The following is a 24,949-nucleotide window of genomic DNA, read 5'->3' as shown; positions in this document are numbered from 1 at the left end:
CCCACAGTAACCGTACGTACATACCACAACCAGAAGCCATGGATTACAGGCAACATCATCACTGAGCTAAAGGGTAGAGCTGCCTCTTTCAAGGAGCGGGACTCTAACCCAGACACTTATAACCCTCCAACGAATGATCAAACAGGCAAAGCGTCAATACAGGTCTAAGATCTAATCGTACTACACCGGCTCCGACGCTCGGATGTGGCAGGGCTTGCAAACTGTTACAGACTACAAAGGGAAGCACAGCTGCTAGCTGCCCCTACCAGACAAGCTACATTACTTCTATGCTCTCTTCAAGGCTAGCAACACTGAAGCATGCATGAGAGCATCAGCTTTTCCGGATGACTGTGTGATCACTCTCTCCATAGTCGATGTGAGTAAGACCTTTAAACAGGTCAACAAGGCCGCAGGGCCAGACGGATTACCAGGATGTGTACTCCGAGCATGTGCTGACCAACTGGCAAGGGTCTTCACTGACATTTTCAACTGAGTCAATAATACCAACATCTTTCAAGCAGACCACCATAGTCTCTGTGCCCAAGAACACTAGGGTAACCTTCCTAAATGACTACCGACCCTTAGCACTCATGTCTGTAGCCAACTCAAAGGCCCCTCAGGGGTGCGTGCTCAGTCCTCTCCTGTACTCCCTGTTCACTCATGACTGCACGGCCAGGCTCGACTCCAACACGATCATTAAGTTTGCTGGCAACACAACAGTGGTAGGCCTGATCACCAACAACAACGAGACAGCCTATAGGGAGGAGGTCAGAGACCTGGCTATGTGGTGCCAGGATAACAAGCTCTCCCTCAACGTGATCAAGACAAAGGTGGCGATTGTGGACTACAGGAAAAGGAGGACCGAGCACGCCCCCATTCTCATCGACGGGGCTGTAGTGGAGCACTTTGAGAGCTTCAAGTTCCTTGGTGTCCACATCACCAACAAACTATCATGGTCCAATCACACCAAGACAGTCGTGAAGAGGGCACGACAAAGCCTATTCCCCCTCAGGAGACTGAAAAGATTTGGCATGGGTCCTCAGATCCTCAAAAAGTTATTCAGCTGCACCATCAAGAGCATCCTGACGGGTTGCATCACTGCCTGTTATGGCACTATAGAGGGTAGTGCGTACAGCCCAGTACATCAATGGAGCAAAGCTTCCTGCCATCCTGGACCTCTATACCAGGCGGTGTCAGAGGAAGGCCCTAAATATTGTCAAAGTCTCCAGCCACCCTAGTCATAGACTGTTCTCTCTGCTACCTCACGTCAATCTGTCCCGGAGCGCCAAGTCTAGGTTCAAAAGGCTTCTTAACAGCTTCTACCGACAAGCCATAAGACTCCTGAATAGCTCATCAAATGGCTACCCAGACTATTTGCATTGCCCCCCCCACCCCTTCTTTTACACTGCTGCTACTCTGATTATTATCTATGCATAGTCACTTTAACTCTGCCTACATGTACATATTACCTCAATTACCTTGACTAACCTGTGGCCCCGCACATTGACTCTGTACCAGTACCACCTGTATATAGCCTCGCTACTGTTATTTTACTGCTGCTCTTTAATTATTTGTTATTTTTATTCTTATTTTTTTTTATTAATTTTTTACTTAACACTTTTTTTCCTTAAAACTGCATTGTTGCTTACAGTTTTTCTCAGTCGCTTTGGTGCATTTTTCACATCATCCCTAACATGTGCAAAATAATGAGTGTATTTCTCAGAACAATTTGTACAAACTGCAATATACAATAGATATGTTTCTAAAGCTAGTCAGTCACTAAAAATCCTTAGTACATCTCTCAAAAGTAATTATTCATGCCAATGATCATGTCAGTGTCATCAGAATGATAAGTCATTGAGTCATTGTTCACGAACAAGGTCGTCAAAATGTTTAGGCATGTTGTCAATGTAACTGTGTACTTTGACAGTATTACCTGATGTAAACTTAGGCTACAGTTTGGATGACAGTTACTGTATTGAAAATGCACAAGGCTGCACTTCTATGGCATATATGAATTTCAACAGTACTATTTACATATTACTGTATGTGGGTTATTGATTGAAAGAGACTGGACAACCCAAGGACAATTGGACAACCCAAAAAAAACTAAATTAGAAAGAAACACAGGAAACCACCCCTAAGGCACAACTTTGCCCGCAGCACTGTAGTGCTGTCTCTACACATCCAGACGTTCCTGTCTGTCGTCCCACATATTCTCATCCACATCACACCGGATATTTTCCCTTCCAATGCAACGTGGAAAGAATCTTTTGGAATGCCTTATCCATCCTCTGCAGGCGTCTACATGCTGCATCCACCCAGCCAGCAGGGTCATCTGTGTGTGTGGCTGACGATCGTACACCTTCCACCTCCATGCTGAAAAGAGCTCCTCAATTGGGTTAAGGAATGGTGAATAAGGTGGGAGGAATTCTATGAGCATCCTCGGGTGGGTCACAAACCATTGCCTTATGATGTTTGATCGATGGAAACTCACAGTATCACAAATGAACCCACATACTTTGGCAAATCCTCTCTAAACAGACCCCTCTCATCATCATAGATGAGAGCCCTGTAGAGAGTCTCTAAAACGTTAAGTAGATGCTGGGTGTTGTATGGCCCTATAAGGGGGATATGGGTTAGGACACCATGCTCCGAAATAGCAGCACACATGGTGATATTTCCTCCCCGTTGGCCTGGCAAATCCACAGTAGCTCTGTGACCGATACTATTCCGACCCCGCCTTCTGCATTTGGTCAGGCTGAAGCCAGCCTCATCCACGTATACAAAGTTGTGAGAGGGTTCACTTGATTCCAACTCCATTATACACTATATCCTAGAACACACAGTTGAATTTGTTTTGGTAAGGAAGAGTGACATAAAATGTACATATATTGCATGTTCCTTCCACAGCAATGGAAATGTGTGCAGTTTATGTTTACTGTACTATGTATCACTATAAAATGTTGCTGTGAAGTAGTTACATAGATATATATTTTACCTGTACATACTGGTACCGTAGCTCCTCAACACTGTCCTCATTCCTTTGGAATGGTACACGGTACAGCTGTTTCATACTCATCTGGTTTCTATGCAGCACCCTGTCGATGGTTGAGATGCTAACCGTATGGATGTTTTCAAAGACATCGTTGTCTTCGATAATGGTCCTTTGTATTTCCCTGAGTCTCATGGCATTGTTTGCTCGGACCATGGTGCAAATAGCCTCCTCCTGTTGAGGTGTGAAAAGGCATCCTCTGCCACCGGTTTGAGGTACTCTTGCAGTCCTATGTGGGGAAAAATGCAGTGATGCATCGCACACTTTCACATAGACAAAATCTATGCGAACACACATTTTACTGTAAAACATACAGGTGGGTGCATGTAAGGTGCAGTATGTATCTGTATAGAGTATATTTCTGTATGCTGTGAAATACAAGTGGACTACTGTAATATGAAGCATTGTAGGAAGTATACAGTATACTGCTTATATACAGTAACAGTGCACTGTATATTGGTGGACATACCTGTTCTCTCTTCGAAACGTTTGAACTATTGAGGACACGGTTGATCTCACAATATTCAGCTGCACCCTTCGACCCGCCTCAGCCATTGTAAGGCCATGATTGACAACATGGTCTACAATAGTGGCACTTATGTCATCAGATATGCGCCTATGTCCTCTTCTGCCTCTTCCTCTGTTTTGCCTTTCACCACGCATCCTTGCTCCTCTTCTTCCTCCTCTTGGCTGTTGACCCTGTTCGTTTCCTGGTCCATCCATTATTGGAAAATTGCAACTCTGTGTTGTGGTCTGTCTATATATGCTTGCCAATTGATTCTTCATGAGATGCACCTTTGAGCAATTTAGACAACTGGTTGATTGTTGGTTGAACTAACACTTTACATTCCTTCATGAGTGAGGGTCAATTTCACCTGCACGATTCATCAATTCATGTTTTTGTACAAAAGGTCTAATAGAAATGTGTAAAACTATGCTTGACAGTTTATGACAAATAGTTCAACAATTTTGCATGTAATATCTTATGCAAGGAACTAATGCCTAGATGTTTTGAGGGGTAAGACTATTCAACAGAGAACCATCTACTATATGTTGATCAACATGACATGAGCAATTGATAATGTGGAAAAAAGCTGACACTTGTACATTATCAATTGCAATTTGTTCAAAGGAATAAAAAATTGCTTTAATGATGTGCACAAGTGACTAGATGATTTGGAATTTGTACAAGTAGTATCAAGAATTGCACTTTTGATCTAAGAAATGCACCAAAGCGACTGAGAAAAACTGTAATGTAAGTAAGCATTTCACTGTAAGGTCTACCTGTTGTATTCAGTGCATGTGACAAATACAATTTGATTTGATTTGTGCGGCCGTATTGCCCCCAAAATAAATCCATGCCTTTTGCGGCCAGTGTCCATTGTGCGCTTGAACTGAATATAATATTTCAAATTTCCTTCTCTTGGCTGTATGCCGAAGCACCTCTCACTCACATAGCTCTCTTTCACTCACATGGCTCTCTTTCATGTGATCGGGTCTTTCTCACAGGCTACAAGTGAAGACAGACAGATCGGGGATGCAACTGCGCTTGTCCTTATCCAATTCCGAGGGTGAATATTGAAGATATTTCAGGAACTGTCCACATTTACATTTTGGCAGCCAACAAGATGAGTAGGCCTAACTAACTTCAAAAGCATTAGCCGATGTCAATCGACTATTCCCCATAGTAAAGGTTAACCTATTTTATTCTGTGCGAGAAATAAATATTCTAAACATAGTCTAGAACAGTTGTGGGATGCGATACATCCCAACTTAATTCCACCACTAACATCAAAAAACCTGTTTCAAGCAATGAGCCAGACTCAACAGACGAGAACTTTAGCTTAAAATTTTATTAAACTATGAGGCTATTTCTTCACATTATAAGTGCAGCAATATGCACATAGCAGTAGGCTATACGTGTGAATGTACCATTAGCAGGAGAACACAATTCTCAAAAGTGACTGCAAATGAGATTATAATAAAAGCATTACATGAACAAAGGTGCATTTTATGGTGAAAATAATCTTCTCCAAATTTGAAACTCATATGGTGTGTATGTATGCCAGGTAGGCTATACTCCTGTTGTAAATAGAAGGAATGTACTTAATATTATCCATTTGGACACAAACCATGAGATAGGAGCCTGATAGTAGACATGTTAGGATGGGGTACCCCGTCAGCACACTGAGGGGTGTGCCTCCAGTGGGGGTACCTGCCCGTCGGTCTGTTTGGTTGACTGTCTGCTTGCCTGCTAATCTGTCTGTTTGTCTGACTACCTACCTGCCTGCCTGCCTGCCTGCCTGTCTTTTTGTCTCTCTGTTTGTCTGACTGTCTGTCTGTCTGTCGGTCTGCCTGCCGCATGCCAATCTGCCTGACTGCCTGTCCACCTGCCTGCCTGCCTGTCTGTGTCCTTGTGTAGAGAGACTGTATTGATTAATGCTGATGATGATGATCAGTGTGTCAGTGTGTGCGTGTGTGTGTGTGTGTAAGTGTGTTCCTACATTACGTCCAATTAAAATCCACTTCATGAGTGTGTGTATAAGTAAGTGTGTAATAACTTATTGGCTTGTCTGTATGTATGAGTCTGTGTGCGTGTGTGTCTTCCCGGTTCCCTGATAAAGATGTCCAGCCCTGCTCCTGTGCTCTATCAGTATGCAGCACCAGCATCATTGGCAGGCTACACACACACACACACACACACACACACACACACACACACACACACACACACACACACACACACACACACACACACACACACACACACACACACACACACGCACACACAGCCAGTGGATTCACTTAAGGGGAGCTAGTCACAATTAGCTGTTAACATTACAAGGCAGAATTTAGCCCTGGCCGGTATTCCCCGGGGAAATTAAACCAGCTCTAAATCATTAAACCACAAGCTAAACATTAACAGACATTTGCATTTTTATTGCACCTGAAAAGAATGGCATGACTCCATTATCTCCCAGACACAGAGAAATAAGTTTCTTAGTTATTATTGTGTTGTCCTGCATTGGGAAAAAATTGTGTTTATCCTGGGGAAGAAGCTAGAGAACGAGAGTCCTCGTCGGTTTCATGCCGACGCTTTGTGGAGGGTTGTGATTACAAAATAAACAAACCAGAAACAGCACAGGCAGAGGAAACAGTCACTGGTTTGTTATGCAAATCCCCTCTTATTTCTCCCCAAAATAAGCAAACAATAACAGACAACAACAGAGGATAGAGGAACTGGGGGTAACAATATAAGAGACAACAACAGAGGAGCTGAACGGGGGGTAACAATATGAGGGACAACAACAGAGGAGCTGAACTGGGGGTAACAATATGAGGGACAACAACAGAGGAGCTGAACTGGGGGTAACAATATGAGGGACAACAACAGAGGAGCTGAACTGGGGGTAACAATATGAGGGACAACAACAGAGGAGCTGAACTAGGGGTAACAATATGAGGGACAACAACAGAGGAGCTGAACTGGGGGTAACAATATGAGGGACAACAACAGAGGAGCTGAACTGGGGGTAACAATATGAGGGACAACAACAGAGGAGCTGAACTAGGGGTAACAATATGAGAGACAACAACAGAGGAGCTGAACTGGGGGTAACAATATGAGGGACAACAACAGAGGAGCTGAACTGGGGGTAACAATATGAGGGACAACAACAGAGGAGCTGAACAGGGGGTAACAATATGAGGGACAACAACAGAGGAGCTGAACGGGGGGTAACAATATAAGGGACAACAACAGAGGAGCTACGGGGGTAACAATATGAGAGACAACAACAGAGGAGCTGAACTGGGGGTAACATTATGAGGGACAACAACAGAGGAGCTGAACTGGGGGTAACAATATGAGAGACAACAACAGAGGAGCTGAACGGGGGGTAACAATATGAGGGACAACAACAGAGGAGCTGAACTGGGGGTAACAATATGAGGGACAACAACAGAGGAGCTGAACGGGGGTAACAATATGAGGGACAACAACAGAGGAGCTGAACTGGGGGTAACAATATGAGAGACAACAACAGAGGAGCTGAACTAGGGGTAACAATATGAGTGACAACAACAGAGGAGCTGAACTAGGGGTAACAATATGAGAGACAACAACAGAGGAGCTGAACTGGGGGTAACAATATGAGAGACAACAACAGAGGAGCTGAACGGGGGGTAACAATATGAGGGACAACAACAGAGGAGCTGAACTGGGGGTAACAATATGAGGGACAACAACAGAGGAGCTGAACTGGGGGTAACAATATGAGGGACAACAACAGAGGAGCTGAACGGGGGGTAACAATATAAGGGACAACAACAGAGGAGCTGAACGGGGGGTAACAATATGAGAGACAACAACAGAGGAGCTGAACAGGGGGTAACAATATGAGGGACAACAACAGAGGAGCTGAACGGGGGGGTAACAATATAAGGGACAACAACAGAGGAGCTGAACGGGGGGTAACAATATGAGAGACAACAACAGAGGAGCTGAACTGGGGGTAACAATATGAGGGACAACAACAGAGGAGCTGAACTGGGGGTAACAATATGAGAGACAACAACAGAGGAGCTGAACGGGGGGTAACAATATGAGGGACAACAACAGAGGAGCTGAACTGGGGGTAACAATATGAGGGACAACAACAGAGGAGCTGAATACGCCACTGAATACGCCACTTTAACTATGCCACTTTGTTTACATACTCATCTCATATGTATATACTGTACTCAATACCATCTACTGTATCTTGCCTATGCTGCTCTGTACCATCACTCATTCATATATCTTTATGTACATATTCTTTATCCCCTTACACTTGTGTCTATAAGGTAGTAGTTTTGGAATTGTTAGCTAGATTACTCGTTGGTTATTACTGCATTGTCGGAACTAGAAGCACAAGCATTTCGCAACACTCGCATTAACATCTGCTAACCATGTGTATGTGACAAATACAATTTGATTTGATGAGAGACAACATAATGCTGGATAATGATAAGATGTATCAATGTGAGTTGATACTATTAGATAATGATAAGATGTATTAATGTGAGTTGATACTACTAGATAATGATAAGATGTATCAATGTGAGTTGATACTACTAGATAATGATAAGATGTATCAATGCGAGTTGATACTACTAGATAATGATAAGATGTATTAATGTGAGTTGATACTACTAGATAATGATAAGATGTATCAATGCGAGTTGATACTACTAGATAATGATATGATTTACTATGTATAGTATGTCCAGTCTCTTATGGTTACCTCTCCCGCTGTCCTTGACACTCTCCCTTCATCCCTCCCTCCAGGTGAGCAGTACGTGTGGCCACGCCCCCCAGCGTGTGTCTCGCTCAGTGGCGCCCTTTCCTGACCAGAACCCTGCTGCCCAGGCGTCCCGCAACCCACAGCCTTTACCTTACGATCCTGAGGAGACCTTGGCTGGTCGCCGCAGGTAATGCTGGGTTGAGAAGAGAGGGATAGAAAGATGGGGGAACAGACAGGGGTGGTGAAGTAGAGCAGAGAAGAAAGAGGAATATAGGAGGTTAGAGCATGTAACGATGAAGGAATATTTAACCATCAATAGAGCTATGTGATAGAAGAGAGAGAAGAGAGAGAGGAGAAGGAAAAAGAAAAAGACGTGTTGTTCATGTTATGCTGCTAACTAATGAGGACAAGCGTCATCTTACAGCCCAGTCCAGGAACAAGCCTTAGTCCCTACGGTACCACTTCAGTGTTTGACCTGAGGAAATCAGACAGGTGTATGGTTTCACCTATAGCCTTCTAGATGAGCTTAGTGGAGCATCTAGCTATCCTTTTGTCACTACGCTTATCTTTCTGTCAAATCTGCAAACACTGAATGGGTAGGAGCTGGGGGAAGGTCTATGGTCCAGATGAATGGGTAGGAGCTGGGGGAAGGTCTATGGTCCAGATGAATGGGTAGGAGCTGGGGGAAGGTCTATGGTCCAGATGAATGGGTAGGAGCTGGGGGAAGGTCTATGGTCCAGATGAATGGGTAGGAGCTGGGGGAAGGTCTATGGTCCAGATGAATGGGTAGGAGCTGGGGGGAGGTCTATGGTCCAGATGAATGGGTAGGAGTTGGGGGAAGGTCTATGGTCCAGATGAATGGGTAGGAGCTGGGGGATGGTCTATGGTCCAGAAGAATGGGTAGGAGCTGGGGGAAGGTCTATGGTCCAGGTGAATGGGTAGGAGCTGGGGGATGGTCTAAGGTCCAGGTGATATTAGCAGGTAGACTATAGACCATATACTATAGACAATATACTATAGACCATAGACCACAGACCACAGACCACAGAGCAGGTGAGTTGTAGTAGTCAGTATTGGTGTGGAAAAGGTGAGTTTTAGTTGTCAGTGTTGGAGTGGAGCCAGTGAGATGTAGTAGATAGTGTTGGATGGCAGCAGGTGAGTTTTAATAGTCAGTTTGAGTGGAGCAGGTGAGTTGTATTAGTCAGTACTGGAGTGGAGTTGGTGAGTTGTAGTAGTCATTGTCTGAGTGGAGCAGGTGAATTCTAGTAGTCAGTATTGGAGTGGTGCAGGTGAGTTGTAGTGGTCAGTGTTGGAGTAGAGCAGGTGAGTTGTAGTGGTCAGTGTTGGAGTAGAGCAGGTGAGTTGTAGTGGTCAGTGTTGGAGTAGAGCAGGTGAGGTATAGAAGTCAGTGTTGGAGTGGAGCAGGTGAGTTTTAGTGGTCAGTGTTGAAGTGGAGCAGGTGAGTTTTAGTGGTCAGTGTTGGAGTAGAGCAGGTGAGTTGTAGTGGTCAGTGTTGGAGTAGAGCAGGTGAGTTATAGAAGTCAGTGTTGGAGTGGAGCAGGTGAGTTTTAGTGGTCAGTGTTGGAGTAGAGCAGGTGAGTTGTAGTAGTCATTGTTGGAGTGGAGCAGGTGAGTTGTAGTAGTCATTGTTGGAGTAGAGCAGGTGAGTTGTAGTAGTCATTGTTGGAGTGGAGCAGGTGAGTTGTAGTGGTCAGTGTTGGAGTGGAGCAGGTGAGTTGTAGTAGTCATTGTTGGTGTGGAAAAGGTGAGTTTTAGTGGTCAGTGTTGGAGTGGAGCAGGTGAGTTTTAGTGGTCAGTGTTGGAGTAGAGCAGGTGAGTTGTAGTGGTCAGTGTTGGAGTGGAGCAGGTGAGTTGTAGTGGTCAGTGTTGGAGTAGAGCAGGTGAGTTATAGAAGTCAGTGTTGGAGTGGAGCAAGTGAGTTTTAGTGGTCAGTGTTGGAGTGGGGCATGTGAGTTTTAGTGGTCAGTGTTGGAGTGGAGCAGGTGAGTTTTAGTGGTCAGTGTTGGAGTGGGGCATGTGAGTTTTAGTGGTCAGTGTTGGAGTAGAGCAGGTGAGTTGTAGTGGTCAGTGTTGGAGTAGAGCAGGTGAGTTATAGAAGTCAGTGTTGGAGTGGAACAGGTGAGTTTTAGTGGTCAGTGTTGGAGTAGAGCAGGTGAGTTGTGGTAGTCATTGTTGGAGTGGAGCAGGTGAGTTGTAGTAGTCATTGTTGGAGTAGAGCAGATGAGTTGTAGTAGTCATTGTTGGAGTGGAGCAGGTGAGTTGTAGTAGTCAGTGTTGGAGTGGAGCAGGTGAGTTTTAGCGGTCAGTGTTGGAGTAGAGTAGATGAGTTGTAGTAGTCATTGTTGGAGTAGAGCAGATGAGTTGTAGTAGTCATTGTTGGAGTAGAGCAGATGAGTTGTAGTAGTCATTGTTGGAGTGGAGCAGGTGAGTTGTAGTAGTCATTGTTGGAGTGGAGCAGGTGAGTTGTAGTAGTCATTGTTGGAGTGGGGCATGTGAGTTTTAGTGGTCAGTGTTGGAGTAGAGCAGGTGAGTTTTAGTGGTCAGTGTTGGAGTAGAGCAGGTGAGTTGTAGTGGTCAGTGTTGGAGTAGAGCAGGTGAGTTATAGAAGTCAGTGTTGGAGTGGAGCAGGTGAGTTTTAGTGGTCAGTGTTGGAGTAGAGCAGGTGAGTTGTAGTAGTCATTGTTGAGTGGAGCAGATGAGTTGTAGTAGTCATTGTTGGAGTGGAGCAGGTGAGTTGTAGAAGTCAGTGTTGGAGTGGAGCAGGTGAGTTTTAGCGGTCAGTGTTGGAGTAGAGTAGATGAGTTGTAGTAGTCATTGTTGGAGTGGAGCAGGTTAGTTGTAGTAGTCATTGTTGAGTGGAGCAGATGAGTTGTAGTAGTCATTGTTGGAGTAGAGCAGATGAGTTGTAGTAGTCATTGTTGGAGTGGAGCAGGTGAGTTGTAGTAGTCATTGTTGGAGTGGAGCAGGTGAGTTGTAGTAGTCATTGTTGGAGTGGAGCAGGTGAGATGTGATAGTGTGTGTGTATGTGTGTCTGTGTCTGTGTGTGTGTAACATACATGGTTGTGTGGTCCTGCCATTGTGTGTGTCTGTGCACACGTGTGGCACCCTGGTTGACTGTGTTTGCAGCTAGCCTACTTTACTATGAGAGTGACAGTGAGCCTCCCTCCAGCCCAGTGCGTTATACACTCACTTTCCAGGAACAGGCTTAAATGAACAGAGTACTGATTCTCAGCAGGCCGATGGCTTCAGCACAGTGGCCAGATTAATATATTTTAGGCACACAAACCCTCACCTGCTTCGCAAATGGCACCCTACTCCGTTTATAGTGCACTACCATTCCATTTATATTGCACTACTTTTGAGCAGAGTAGTGCTTTATAAAGGAAATAGGGTTCCATTTGGGACACATTCACTCTACAGCGGAATATCTCCCTCTCTCTCTATAAGTCTCTCTAGAGATCTCCTTTACTGTCCCCACCATTAGACTCTTTCATTTCCTCCTTCATTCTATATCTCTTCCTCTCTGTCTCTCGCTCCATCTCATATAATGATGTTTAATTTGCCGGTTTATCTATGTTTCCCCCTCTCTCTCTCTCGCTCTCTTTCTCTCTCTCTCGCGCTCTCTTTCTCTCTCTCGCTCTCTTTCTCTCTCTTGCTCTCTTTCTCTCTCTCGCTCTCTCTCTCTCGCTCTCTCTCTCTCGCTCTCTTTCTCGCTCTCTTTCTCTCACTCTCTCTCTCGCTCTCTTTCTCGCTCTCTTTCTCGCTCTCTTTCTCTCGCTCTCTCTCTCTCGCTCTCTTGCTCTCTTTCTCTCACTCCCTTTCTCTCACTCTCTTTCTCGCTCTCTCTCTCACTTTCTCTCACTCTCTTTCTCGCTCTCTCTCTCGCTCTCTTTCTCTCACTCTCTCTCTCACTCTCTTTCTCTCACTCTCTCTCTTGCTCTCTGTCTTGCTCTCTTTCTATCACTCTCTCTCTCGCTCTCTTTCTCTCACTCTCTCTCTCGCTCTCTTTCTCCCTTTCTCTCACTCTCTCTCTCACTCTCTTTCTCTCACTCTCTTTCTGTCTCTCTGTCCACTCTCCCCTCCTCTTTGCTGACCAGCATTATTAGCTATGTTGTAATATAATAATATAATCATTACCATCATTAATGCTATTCTCTTTTTTCTCTTCTCCTCTCATCCCTCCCTCTCTCCCTCAGGGAGTTTATTTCAAGCCTGAGGGGATTCAGTTCCTTCTTCAGTGGTTTGGGAGAGGCTCTGTGTAGCCGGGAGCCTGCAGCGCCAAGCAACCACTCCCTCTGCTGGAACGGACAAGAAATGACAAACAGGTAAAGGACATGCTGATTGATGTCTGTGGATGCCCCCCAAAAGGTACTGATGATCCAAAGTAGAGCACTATAATGGGAATAGGGTGCAAAGGGAATGGGTTGCCATTATAGACACACCCTGTGTTTACTGCAATAGTCTGGTTTGTAAACCCAACTGATGCCTATATACAGTAGTATTGTGATGCTAAATACAGCCTTGTACCAATCTAAACAGCACACTATACAATCTGGTTGTGGTTTTATTGAGATATAACATGTCTCTCTCTCTCGTTTCATCATATAGGTGTGTCAGATGCACAAAATACATTAAAGTTGAATGATCTCTACCCTTGAGTAAAGAGTGTGTAGGTCGGTTGAAGGTGAAGTTTGTGTAGAAGTGATGAGCTTTGCAGTGGAGCCTCATCTCCGACAGTGTGTGAGTGTAAATCTTGACTCTGTCTCTCTATGAGAAGGTTATTAATGTCAGTCGCACTTTCTCCTTCTTTCCTGCTCGGTTAATTGCTGTTTCGATCGCTCTCTCATCCTTCGCCCGTGTCTCGCTGCACCCCACAGTACCCAATTTGGATTCTGCAATATTTCACTGCACCTCCTGTCTCCCTTGCTCCAGCATCGTAACTTTCTCTCCCTCTCTCCCTTGTTCTCTCTCTTCATCTGGCTAAATTTTAATTTGCCTCACTTTGTTCGATTTTATTTCTCCTCATAATGATTTTATATTGATTCTAATCAATACAAAAGCATCACTTCTGATTGAAATGAGAGGTGAGGGAAGTTAATGTTTTTCCCCTCAAGAAGCATATAAGCCTGTATAGCAACCCTAGATATAGGGAGAATCTCAATTGCTTACTCCTGACATACTCCTCTCTTCTCTCCTCGCGCCTTCTCAAAACCCATTGGATGAGAAAGCCAGTGGTCCCTCCCCTCTGACCTTCTACTCCAATAGGTTTTGAGAAGGAGGTGAAGAGAGAGGACGTGAGGAGTATGAAGTTGAGATTCTCACATAGTCACAATACATCTCCTCAAAGCTCTTATTCCTGACAAGAAAAACAGGGCTGTATTCATTAGTGCACACAGTAGCAAAACGTAACAAAATAAATTGCAACAGAAAATGAAAATGAGAGATTCTTATTGGACAAGTTTAGGTAGTCCCTCCCTAAATCAGTCTGTTTTCTTCTGTTGAGTGCCTATCGAATATGACCCAGGGAGTCTTACGAGCTTTCTTCCTGTGTCCTCAATTCCAGACCCTTCAGTCTGTAGCAGACAGGCTGGCAGCCCTTCCTCAGTCACAGTGTGCCTATCACAGAGTAGATGAGGACACTCAGAGATAAAAAGGCTTCCTGCCTCCTCCAAGGGGGAAGAGAGCAGGGTGGCGCAGGGGCCAAGGTATCCTGGGGGAGTAATTATGGGCCAGTGGAGAGAGGGTGATAGAGAAGGAAGGAGATAGAGGGAGGAAGAGAGGGAGATATGGTGAGAGAGGGAGAGAAAGAGGGAGAAAGAGGGGGAGAGGGTTAAAGATAAGAGACAGGGGGATAGAGAGGGAAGAGATGGGTGTGGGATGGAGGGATTGTAATGTCCTTCTGCAACCAACGGTCAATGTCCTCTCCGAGAGAAGACTATATTTCCAACTGTCAATGTCCTCTCCGAGAGAAGACTATATTTCCAACTGTCAATGTGCTCCCTGAGAGAAGACTATATTTCCAACTGTCAATGTCCTCTCAGAGAGAAGACTATATTTCCAACTGTCAATGTCCTCTCTGAGAGAAGACTATATTTCCAACTGTCAATGTCCTCTCTGAGAGAAGACCATATTTCCAACTATCAATGTCCTCTCTGAGAGAAGACTATATTTTCAACTGTCAATGTCCTCTCTGAGAGACGACAATATTTCCAACTGTCAATGTCCTCTCTGAGAGAAGACTATATTTCCAACTGTCAATGTCCTCTCCGAGAGAAGACTATATTTCCAACTGTCAATGTCCTCTCCGAGAGAAGACTATATTTCCAACTGTCAATGTCCTCTCTGAGAGAAGACTATATTTCCAACGGTCAATGTCCTCTCTGAGAGAAGACTATATTTCCAACTGTCAATGTCCTCTCTGAGGGAAGACTATATTTCCAACTGTCAATGTCCTCTCTGAGAGAAGACTATATTTTCTACTGTCAATGTCCTCTCTGAGAGACGACAATATTTCCAACTGTCAATGTCCTCTCTGAGAGAAGACTATATTTCCAACTGTCAATGTCCTCTCTGAGAGAAGACTATATTTCCAACTGTCAATGTCCTCTCTGAGAGAAGACTATATTTCCAACTGTCAATGTCCTCTCTGAGAGAAGACTATATTTCCAACTGTCAATGTCCTCTCCGAGAGAAGACTATATTTCCAAATGTCAATGTCCTGTCAGCAGACTGTATCTACCTCAGTTACCTCGTAACCCTGCACATTCACTCGGTACTGTTACCCCTTGTATTTTTCCAAGTTATTGTTACTCATTGTGTATTTACTATTACTTTTATTATTACGCGTTTTACTTTTCTATTATTTCTCTATTTTTCTATCTGCATTGTTGGGAAAGGCCCGTAAGCATTTCTCTGTTAGTCTACACCTGTTGTTAATGAAGCGTGTGACAACTACAATTGGATTTGATTTGAGTCATATCTTCTTTTCTTCTCATCCAGTTTATACCAAAAGGGCTTACCTTATCATAGCTTTTACACAGGGTAGATTCATCTCGAGCTCAGAATGCCTCTCACACTATTTCTGTAGAGACATCGAGGTCTGAGCTAAATGTGTCTCTCGTTATCAGACGCGTCTTGCGTGTCACCTGTATCCAAGATCAGAGGAATGACACCTTAAACATCATCTCAAATATGTTTTTAAACACACAGGGTGCCTCCTCACACCACACAAAAGGATGTGGGCAAACTCACAGCGCTGAAAATAAACATACCACTTTTTTCTTAGTAATCTAATGTCATATTCAAGTTGTGTCCATATCTAAATATTGCAGAATTTCTTAGTGCAAATTCTATTTATTTTCCACCACTTCATTCACACTTTGCTCTTTGTGTGTCATTATGTAACACTGAGATGCAGCTCCTAGCCCATAGCATGTATCATAGCTATTAACATCTAATCACTAGCCGTCATCAGCCTATCATGACCTGCACTACCAAAAGTACACTACACGACCAAATGCTCATCCAACATCTCATTCCAAAATAAAGGGTGTTAATATTTAGTTGGTCCCCCCTTTGCTGCTATAACAGCCTCCACTCTGGGAAGGCATTCCACTAGATGTTTGAACATTGGAAGCAAGTCCCCGCAGCATTCAGCCACAAAAGCATTTGTGAGGTCGGGCACTGATGTTGGGCGATTAGGCCTTGCTCACAGTCTGCGTTCATCCCAAAGGTGTTTGATGGGGTTGAGGTAAGGGCTCTCTACAGGCCAGTCAAGTTCTTCCACACTGATCTCGACAAACCATTTCTGTATGGATCTCGCTTTGTGCACAAGGACATTGTCATGCCAAAACTGTTGCCACAAAGATGGAAGCACTGAATAGTCTAGAATATCATTGTATGCTGTAGTGTTAAGATTTCCCTTCACCGGAACCAAAGGACCTAGCCAGAACCACGAAGAACAGCCCCAGACCATTTTTCCTTCTTGAACAAACCTTACAGTTGGCACTATACTTTGGGGCAGGTACCGTTCTCCTGGCATCCGCCAAACTCAGATTTGTCCGTCAGATGGTGAAGCGTGATTCATCACTCCAAAGAACGCGTTTCTATTGACCGAGAGTCCAATGGCGGCGAGCTTTACACCTCGGCCATGGAAACCCATTTCATGAAGCTCCCGACTAACAGTTCTTGTGCTGACGTTGCTTCCAGAGGCTGTTTGGAACTTGGTAGTGAGTGTTGCAACTGAGGATAGAATTTTTACATGCTACGCGCTTCAGTACTCGGCGGTCCAGTTCTGTGAGCTTGTGTGGCCTACCACTTCACGGCTGAGCCGTTGTTGCTCCTAGACATTTCCGCTTAACAATAACAGCACTTGACTCGTTGGAAAGGTGGCATCCTATGACGGTGCCACGTTGAGAGTCACTGAGCTTTTCAGTAAGGCCATTCTACTGCCAATGTTTTTATATGGAGATTGCATGGCTGTGTGCTCGATTTTATACACCTGTCAGCAATGGGTGTGGCTGAAATAGCCAAATCCACTCATTTTAGGGGTTGTCCACATACACTATATATACAAAAGTATGTCCTCTATCTGCTGGTAGTATATCACATGTCTCTATTATTAATGTGATTAGAAGGATAAATAACGGTGGAAATGTAATTAAGGATTTAATGAAAAGTATGAGTTAGGTGGCACCGTGTTAATGAGGAGCTGATGGATGATGGAGCAGGGAGGAGCGGAGTGGGGAGGGGAGAGGAGAGGAGGGTTGGTGAGAGAAGGGTTGGGAGAGGGGGGTGGAGGAGAGGGGGTGTGTCATAGACACATGGCTTCACACTGTGCCATCGCTCCTCCCTGCAGCTGTTGGCTTCTTCAGACACTCCATTTCCTCTGACCTCTTTTTGACTTTCCTGTTCTCAGCAAACCATCTCTTTCATTTCCTGTTCTCAGCAAACCATCACTTTCCTTTCCTGTTCTCAGCAAACCATCTCTTTCCTTTCCTGTTCTCAGCAAACCATCTCTTTCCTTTCCTGTTCTCAGCAAACCATCTCTTTCATTTCCTGTTCTCAGCAAACCATCACTTTCCTTTCCTGTTCTCAGCAAACCATCTCTTTCCTTTCCTGTTCTCAGCAAACCATCTCTTTCCTTTCCTGTTCTCAGCAAACCATCTCTTTCCTTCCCTGTTCTCAGCAAACCATCTCTTTCCTTTCCTGTTCTCAGCAAACCATCTCTTTCATTTCCTGTTCTCAGCAAACCATCTCTTTCATTTCCTGTTCTCAGCAAACCATCACTTTCCTTTCCTGTTCTCAGCAAACCATCTCTTTCATTTCCTGTTCTCAGCAAACCATCTCTTTCATTTCCTGTTCTCAGCAAACCATCTCTTTCCTTCCCTGTTCTCAGCAAACCATCTCTTTCATTTCCTGTTCTCAGCAAACCATCACTTTCCTTTCCTGTTCTCAGCAAACCATCTCTTTCATTTCCTGTTCTCAGCAAACCATCTCTTTCATTTCCTGTTCTCAGCAAACCATCTCTTTCCTTTCCTGTTCTCAGCAAACCATCTCTTTCATTTCCTGTTCTCAGCAAACCATCTCTTTCATTTCCTGTTCTCAGCAAACCATCACTTTCCTTTCCTGTTCTCAGCAAACCATCTCTTTCATTTCCTGTTCTCAGCAAACCATCACTTTCCTTTCCTGTTCTCAGCAAACCATCACTTTCCTTTCCTGTTCTCAGCAAACCATCTCTTTCATTTCCTGTTCTCAGCAAACCATCTCTTTCCTTCCCTGTTCTCAGCAAACCATCTCTTTCATTTCCTGTTCTCAGCAAACCATCTCTTTCATTTCCTGTTCTCAGCAAACCATCTCTTTCCTTTCCTGTTCTCAGCAAACCATCTCTTTCCTTCCCTGTTCTCAGCAAACCATCTCTTTCCTTTCCTGTTCTCAGCAAACCATCACTTTCCTTTCCTGTTCTCAGCAAACCATCACTTTCCTTTCCTGTTCTCAGCAAACCATCACTGTCCTCGCTGGTTAAATTGTCCTCACCGTTTAAACGCACATTTGTCACAATGAAAGTTTGATCACCAACTTGTAATCCTAAAAATAATTAAATGAGTTACCTCTGGTTTGTTCAGCCATTTCGATGAGTTTGGGTTCGAGTTTTGGGATAAACGCTGAAAATAAGGTTAACACAGACTTAGGAGATCTGATACGTTTTGTTCTATGAGATAATATGAGTCAGTTAACTGAAGAAAAAAAGATGCCATATCCATTTCTCTCTGTGAGGATCGAAACTGGAGACAGGACAAAGTAACGATGCAGACACAGGGAGCAACCGGGGGAGCAGACAGTTATAGACAGGGAAATCAACAACGAGAAGGAGTCCAGCTGCGTCCAATGAGTGCTGCTGCGCATAGTGATGGTAACAGGTGTGCGTAATGAAGGGCAGCCTTGCTCCCTCGAGCGCCAGAAAGGGAGAGCGGGAGCATGCGTGACAGCTCTCTATGAGAGGATATACTGTAAGATAACATCAATCATTTTCACCCTTATCGTGATGGTGCACAGGCAGCTAGCTATGCCTTAGTCTGTGTGAGCCAGTCATCCTTTAATCAGTTTCTCATTCCTTTGGGGGGTGTGTTCCTCTTCTATTCAGCTGTGTAAACACACCTGTCTGGTTGCGTGCGTGGGGCCATTCTCTGAGGTTGACATGCTGATAGCATCAGAGTTTGGTTCATAAAGGGTTAAAGCCAGGCGTAGCAGAGAGCACGACAGCACCTGGGAGAATGCTTCAGTACAATATAACACAGAGGAAGAGTTCCAACCTGGGCTGCTTCAGTACAATATAACACAGAGGAAGAGTTCCAACCTGGGCTGCTTCAGTACAATATAACACAGAGGAAGAGTTCCAAACTGGGTTGTGTCAGTACAATATAACACAGAGGAAGAGTTCCAACCTGGGCTGCTTCAGTACAATATAACACAGAGGAAGAGTTCCAGCCTGGGCTGCTTCAGTACAATATAGCTTCAGTACAATATAACACAGAGGAAGAGTTCCAACCTGGGTTGTGTCAGTACAATATAACACAGAGGAAGAGTTCCAACCTGGGTTGTGTCAGTACAATATAACACAGAGGAAGAGTTCCAACCTGGGTTGTGTCAGTACAATATAACACAGAGGAAGAGTTCCAACCTGGGCTGCTTCAGTACAATATAACACAGAGGAAGAGTTCCAACCTGGGTTGTGTCAGTACAATATAACACAGAGGAAGAGTTCCAACCTGGGTTGTGTCAGTACAATATAACACAGAGGAAGAGTTCCAACCTGGGTTGTGTCAGTACAATATAACACAGAGGAAGAGTTCCAGCCTGGGCTGCTTCAGTACAATATAACACAGAGGAAGAGTTCCAGCCTGTGCTGCTTTAGTACAATATAACACAGAGGAAGAGTTCCAGCCTGGGTTATGTCAGTACAATATAACACAGAGGAAGAGTTCCAACCTGGGCTGCTTCAGTACAATATAACACAGAGGAATAGTTCCAACCTGGGCTGCTTCAGTACAATATAACACAGAGGAAGAGTTCCAACCTGGGTTGTGTCAGTACAATATAACACAGAGGAAGAGTTCTAACCTGGGCTGCTTCAGTACAATATAACACAGAGGAAGAGTTCCAACCTGGGCTGCTTCAGTACAATATAACACAGAGGAAGTGTTCCAACCTGGGCTGCTTCAGTACAATATAACACAGAGGAAGAGTTCCAACCTGGGTTGTGTCAGTAAAATATAACACAGAGGAAGAGTTCCAACCTGGGCTGCTTTAGTACAATATAGCACAGAGGAAGAGTTCCAACCTGGGCTGCTTCAGTACAATATAACACAGAGGAAGAGTTCCAACCTGGGTTGTGTCAGTAAAATATAACACAGAGGAAGAGTTCCAACCTGGGCTGCTTTAGTACAATATAACACAGAGGAAGAGTTCCAACCTGGGCTGCTTCAGTACAATATAACACAGAGGAAGAGTTCCAGCCTGGGCTGCTTCAGTACAATATAACACAGAGGAAGAGTTCCAACCTGGGCTGCTTCAGTACAATATAACACAGAGGAAGAGTTCCAACCTGGGCTGCTTCAGTACAATATAACACAGAGGAAGAGTTCCAACCTGGGCTGCTTCAGTACAATATAACACAGAGGAAGTGTTCCAACCTGGGCTGCTTCAGTACAATATAACACAGAGGAAGAGTTCCAACCTGGGTTGTGTCAGTAAAATATAACACAGAGGAAGAGTTCCAACCTGGGCTGCTTTAGTACAATATAGCACAGAGGAAGAGTTCCAACCTGGGCTGCTTCAGTACAATATAACACAGAGGAAGCGTTCCAAATCAAATCAAATCAAAATCAAAATCAAATCAAACAAATCAAATCAATCAGTACAATATAACACAGAGGAAGAGTTCCAACCTGGGTTGTGTCAGTACAATATAACACAGAGGAAGTGTTCCAACCTGGGCTGCTTCAGTACAATATAACACAGAGGAAGAGTTCCAACCTGGGTTGTGTCAGTACAATATAACACAGAGGAAGAGTTCCAACCTGGGTTGTGTCAGTACAATATAACACAGAGGAAGAGTTCCAACCTGAGCTGCTTCAGTACAATATAACACAGAGGAAGAGTTCCAGCCTGGGCTGCTTCAGTACAATATAACACAGAGGAAGAGTTCCAACCTGGGTTGTGTCAGTACAATATAACACAGAGGAAGAGTTCCAACCTGGGTTGTGTCAGTACAATATAACACAGAGGAAGAGTTCCAACCTGGGCTGCTTCAGTACAATATAACACAGAGGAAGAGTTCCAACCTGGGCTGCTTCAGTACAATATAACACAGAGGAAGAGTTCCAACCTGGGCTGCTTCAGTACAATATAACACAGAGGAAGAGTTCCAACCTGGGTTGTGTCAGTACAATATAACACAGAGGAAGAGTTCCAACCTGGGCTGCTTCAGTACAATATAACACAGAGGAAGAGTTCCAACCTGGGCTGCTTCAGTACAATATAACACAGAGGAAGAGTTCCAACCTGGGCTGCTTCAGTACAATATAACACAGAGGAAGAGTTCCAACCTGGGCTGCTTCAGTACAATATAACACAGAGGAAGAGTTCCAACCTGGGCTGCTTCAGTACAATATAACACAGAGGAAGAGTTCCAACCTGGGCTGCTTCAGTACAATATAACACAGAGGAAGAGTTCCAACCTGGGTTGTGTCAGTACAATATAACACAGAGGAAGTGTTTCAGCCTGGGCTGCTTCAGTACAATATAACACAGAGGAAGAGTTCCAACATATTTTTCTTCCTCCTCCACCTATCTACCTCTGACAACGCCTCTGCAGGATCTTATCCGTCTGGGACTGGGGCTTTCCGTTCTGTGATCTAATCAAATGAAATGTTCTCACTACTCTACGTAGTAAACTGACTGGAGGACAGATTGTGGATGTGACGTATGAACATGCATCATCTTATCTTACACATAATATTCAATTATCGACTTGTGAATGCACCTCCAGTTACTGGTGATTTGTTTCGAAATTGTTAAAAATCCTGTCTGAAATGCTTTTATTCGTCTTATCAACACTAGATGGCGATAGAGCTTCATATTGGGCACTAGTCTGTGGAGTGTCGTCAAATGTCCTGTTCACCATACCATTCATGTGATTTATTTAACACCAAACAGAACAACGCAGCTTTTCAAAAATGCATCTGATGAAACCTACATTTTTCTTTTCTTTTTCTGTCTTTTCCAGGTTTCCTGTCCCAGTGAAGCGCTCTCACCCTCATGGCCCTGACCCTAAGATCAAAGCCTCTGAACCAGTCATCTCCCAGATCATCGACAAACTCAAACACATCAACCAGGTGGTCTGCGTGTGTGTGTGTGTGTGTGTGTGTGTGTGTGTGTGTGTGTGTGTGTGTGTGTGTGTGTGTGTGTGTGTGTGTGTGTGTGTGTGTGTGTGTGTGTGTGTGTGTGTGTGTGTGTGTGTGTGTGTGTGTGTGTGTGTGTGTGTGTGCGTGCGTGCGTGCGTGTGTGTGTGCGTTTATGCGTTTGTGGGTACTTTTATATATGTTTATGCTCAGGTCAGTCAAAACAGGCTGTTGATGGAGGGCACATGTGTGGCCTCTACCCCTGGGCCTAGCCCCTACCCCTGGGCCTAGCCCCTACCCCTGGGCCTAGCCCCTACCCCTGAGCCTGGCCCCTATCCCTGAGCCTAGCCCCTACCTCTGAGCTTAGCCCCTACCCCTGAGCCTAGACCCTACCCTTGAGCCTGGCCCCTACCCCTGGGCCTAGCCCCTAACCCTGGGCCTAGCCTCTACCACTGAGTCTGGCCCCTACCCCTACCCCTGAGCCTAGCCCCTACCCCTGGGCCTGGCTCCTACCCCTGAGCCTAGCCCCTACCCCTGAGGCCCCTACCCTGAGCCCTACCCCTGGGCCTAGCCTCTACCCCTGAGCCTAGCCCCTACCCCTGAGCCTAGCCCCTACCCCTGAGCATGGCCCTTACCCCTGGGCCTAGCCCCTACCCCTGAGCCTGGCCCCTACCCCTGAGCCTAGGCCCTACCACTGAGCCTGGCCCTTACCCCTGGGCCTAGCCCCTACCCCTGAGCCTGGCCCCTATCCCTGAGCCTGGCCCCTACCCCTGAGCCTAGCCCCTACCCCTGAGCCTGGCCCCTACCCCTGAGCCTGGCCCCTATCCCTGAGCCTGGCCCTTACCCCTGAGCCTGGCCCCTACACCTGAGCCTGGCCCCTACCCCTGAGCCTGGCCACTACCCCTGGGCCTGGCCCCTATCCCTGAGCCTGGCCCTTACCCCTGAGCCTGGCCCCTACACCTGAGCCTGGCCCCTACACCTGAGCCTGGCCCCTACCCCTGAGCCTGGCCACTACCCCTGGGCCTAGCCCCTACCCCTTGTTCTGACTCAGCCATATGGAATACAGGTTACTCTGTAGAACTATCTGGTTCTGATCCAGCCATATGGAATACAGGTTACTCTGTAGAACTATCTGGTTCTGACCCAGCCATATGGAATACAGGTTACTCTGTAGAACTATCTGGTTCTGACCCAGCCATATGGAATACAGGTTACTCTGTAGAACTATCTGGTTCTGACCCTGCCATATGGAATACAGGTTACTCTGTAGAACTATCTGGTTCTGACCCAGCCATATGGAATATAGGTTACTCTGTAGAACTATCTGGTTCTGACCCAGCCATATGGAATATAGGTTACTCTGTATAACTATCTGGTTCTGACCCAGCCATATGGAATACAGGTTACTCTGTAGAACTATCTGGTTCTGACCCAGCCATATGGAATACAGGTTACTCTGTAGAACTATCTGGTTCTGACCCAGCCATATGGAATACAGGTTACTCTGTAGAACTATCTGGTTCTGACCCAGCCATATGGAATACAGGTTACTCTGTAGAACTATCTGGTTCTGACCCAGCCATATGGAATACAGGTTACTCTGTAGAACTATCTGGTTCTGACCCATCCATATGGAATACAGGTTACTCTGTAGAACTATCTGGTTCTGACCCAGCCATATGGAATACAGGTTACTCTGTAGAACTATCTGGTTCTGACCCAGCCATATGGAATACAGGTTACTCTGCAGCTACAGTTGAGGCCGGAATTTTACATATACCTCTGCCAAATACATTTAAACTCAGTTTTTTACAAATCCTGACATTTAATCCTCGTAAAAATTCCCTGTTTTAGGTCAGATAGGATCACCACTTCATTTTAAGAATGTGAAATGTCAGAATAATAGTAGAGAGAATGATTTATTTCAGTTTTTATTTCTTTCATCACATTCCCAGTGGGTCAGAAGTTTACATACACTCAATTAGTATTTGGTAGCATTGCCTCTAAATTGTTTAACTTGGGTCAAACGTTTTGGGTAGCCTTGGAGACATCATAACATAGAGACATAAGAGGACATCAGGTCATAAAGACATCAGGTCATAGAGACATCAGGACATGGATACATCAGGGGACATCAGGTCATAGAGACATCAGGTCATAGAGACATCAGCACATAGAGACATCAGCACATAGAGACATCAGGTCATAGAGACATCAGCACATAGAGACATCAGGACATAGAGACATCAGGGCATAGAGACATCAGTACATAGAGACATCAGCACATAGAGACATCAGGACATAGATACATCAGGACATAGAGACATCAAGGCATAGAGACATCAGCACATAGAGACATCAGGACATAGAGACATCAGGACAAAGAGACATCAGGTTATAGAGACATCAGAACATAGAGACATCCGGGGACATCAGGACATAGGGACATTAGAACATAGAGACATCAGGACATAGAGACATCAGAACATAGAGACATCAGAACATAGAGACATCAGGGGACATCAGGACATAGAGACATCAGGGCATAGAGACATCAGTACATAGAGACATCAGCACATAGAGACATCAGTACATAGAGACATCAGCACATAGAGACATCAGGACATAGATACATCAGGACATAGAGACATCAAGGCATAGAGACATCAGCACATAGAGACATCAGT

General features: G+C 44.9%; 1 protein-coding gene across 1 annotated transcript in view; it reads left to right on the top strand.

The window, feature by feature from the left end:
* The window catches only part of gpc3 (glypican 3), a 443,954-nt gene that overhangs the window by 203,219 nt on the left and 215,786 nt on the right, over positions 1-24,949 (top strand). The window contains exons 4-6 of the mRNA XM_064973352.1: positions 8,385-8,527; positions 12,558-12,686; positions 22,148-22,256. Of these exons, the coding sequence (XP_064829424.1) occupies positions 8,385-8,527; positions 12,558-12,686; positions 22,148-22,256 (381 nt within the window). The remainder of the gene's footprint in view (positions 1-8,384; positions 8,528-12,557; positions 12,687-22,147; positions 22,257-24,949) is intronic.

Source organism: Oncorhynchus masou, chromosome 9 (assembly GCF_036934945.1).
Source record: "Oncorhynchus masou masou isolate Uvic2021 chromosome 9, UVic_Omas_1.1, whole genome shotgun sequence".
Classification (NCBI taxonomy): domain Eukaryota; kingdom Metazoa; phylum Chordata; class Actinopteri; order Salmoniformes; family Salmonidae; genus Oncorhynchus; species Oncorhynchus masou.
Note: the sequence above shows the minus strand (reverse complement) of the source record. Positions and strands in the feature narration are given on the sequence as shown.